The 2275-nt window shown below is 40.9% G+C and overlaps 1 protein-coding gene across 1 annotated transcript; it reads right to left on the reverse strand.

The window, feature by feature from the left end:
* Positions 1 to 349: 349 nt before the first annotated feature.
* On the reverse strand, positions 350 to 1296 carry LOC110285776 (olfactory receptor 4D10-like). The gene has a single exon (XM_021152170.1). The coding sequence runs from the start codon at positions 1283 to 1285 to the stop codon at positions 350 to 352; it is 936 nt and encodes a 311-aa protein (XP_021007829.1). The 5' UTR covers positions 1286 to 1296.
* Positions 1297 to 2275: the final 979 nt, after the last annotated feature.

The following is a 2275-nucleotide window of genomic DNA, read 5'->3' on the forward strand; positions in this document are numbered from 1 at the left end:
ACCCTGTGACACTTAGTTAGTATCCAGCTAGCCTGGGCAATAGAATAAAATCCATGTCAAAAAATAAAACCAAAGGAATAAAACAGATGCTAAAGACTTAATAGATTTTGAAATCATATTCTAATTTGTTTATTTCTTTCAACGTCAGAGTTATCTGCAAGATTTATTTATCGTCTCAGGTGTTAAGGCATGAGTTCAAATTCTGAAAATATAAAGGAGAATTAGAACTATCCATTTGACAACATATTGGTGTTTTAAGATATCAGAATAAAGAAAATGAGGAGGAAGCATAGCAAATAGTTGTTTTTTTTTTAATGTTAGAAATATTTAAGTTACCAACAGGCAGAAGTTACCTCTCTATCCAATAAGAAGGTCCAAGTCTTTTCCTGAGTCTCCTCATGGCTGACTTCATTTCCTGGTTCCTTAGAGTGTAGATCAAGGGGTTCAACAGAGGGGAGATGACTGTGAAGGTGACAGAGATGGCTTTATCTGTGGGGAGGGCAGTGAAGGGCCTGGCGTAGACATATATGCAGGGCACAAAGTGCAGGGTGATCACAGTGATGTGGGAGGTGCAGGTGGAGATGGCTTTTTTCTTGCCCTCTCCTGACTGAGACTTCAGCAATAATAATATGACCATGTAGGACACCAGTAGCAAGAAAAACCATAGTGTGGTGAGCATTCCATTATTGGAAATCATCAGCAGNTCAAGAACAACAATGTCTGTGCAGGCAAGTTTGATGACCTGGGGNACATCNCAGTAGAAAGTGTCAAGAACATTGGGTCCACAGAANGGAAGTGTNAGCAANAGAGAAATCTGCACTATGGAGTGGGCAAAGCCCCCCACCCAGGAGGCCACTATTAACCCAATGCAACGGCCCCTGCTCATGATGGTCACATAGTGCAAGGGCTTAGAGATGGCCACATATCGATCTAGAGCCATCACAGACAGAGAAAACACATCCACTCCCCCAATAAGGTGGAAGAAGAACATCTGAGTGAGACAGCCATTGAAAGAGATGGTCTTTCTGTCTGAGAGAAGGTCCACCAGAACCTTGGGGGCAGTGATGGAGGAAAAGCAGATATCAGCAACAGACAAATTCCTGAGCAAGAAATACATGGGGGTGTGAAGGCGAGACTCATAGGTCACTGTGATCATGATGAGAAGATTCCCCAGCAGAGTTGTCACATACACCAGGAGAAGGAAAAGAAAGAGCACCACGCTCACTTCTTGACTTTGGGTCAGTCCAAGGAAAATAAGTTCTTTCACCCTGGTATAGTTTTCCATCTCATTAAATCTCCTTTCTTTGCCTCTTTTTGTGTGTTTGTTTTAAGCCTCTAGATATTTCTTTTGCCTTCCTAAGCTCTTAGGGTACAATTCAGAAGCTCCTCATTATGGCTACAGTACCTGAAATTGTTCAAGTTGTCCACTTTCTAAATATTGCAGGTAATTAAATGATCAAATCACATTGGCACATAGAAAATCGTTCAATAATTTTTCCCCTAGAGAGTAACACTGGAAAAGAAAACACATTAAGTAATGACACTTAGGTAGACCAAACAAATAAAAATTTTCACCCTGGTTTTCATTTTAATGCTTTTGGTATGAAACTTACAATTGTCCTAGTAAACCATTTTTCTGTTTGTTTTGCTCAAATGAGATCTTTTAAATTCTCTTTTTCAGTTATGCTGCTTGAGGGTCAAAGGTTCTCGCTTTCCTAAGAACATAAAGTGAAAGGACAATTTTCACTTAACTGTCTCTAATTTGTTATTCTTTGTATCAGTTGTACAGGGAGACTCATGGATGTGCGCACATGGAGATTTTAGAATTCTTCTGGAAGGTGACTTGCTTTTCCACTAAAGGAGATTTCAGGCACTTAGTGAGAGAGATAGTGCTGAGGCCACAGTGGTGAGACAGATACTGGGCCAGTAGTTTCACCACCTCCTTATGCTGTTAGCAACCAAGTCAATGATGGGACTCTGAACTATGAGCTGTCAACAATATCAGTTTGATCAAGCAGGGAAGAGAAGGAAACTGTATGTGTTTGTGTATGTTTGTGTATATGTGTGTAGGAGGCAGTGGTGTGTGTGTGTGTGTGTGTGTGTGTGTGTGAGACTTATGTGACATGCCAGAGGACCGAAAATGGATGAGGCTTTCTGGTTTGAATACAGGTTCCTAATGTTAGCCTCTGTCAAAACACAAAAGTCAACTAGAAATCTGCTGTCTTCCCCTCTGTTCCTGCTTCCTCTCTTCAGTCTGCATTATCATCAGAACCAT

The sequence above is a fragment of the Mus caroli genome, chromosome 19 (assembly GCF_900094665.2).
Source record: "Mus caroli chromosome 19, CAROLI_EIJ_v1.1, whole genome shotgun sequence".
In the NCBI taxonomy this organism is placed as follows: domain Eukaryota; kingdom Metazoa; phylum Chordata; class Mammalia; order Rodentia; family Muridae; genus Mus; species Mus caroli.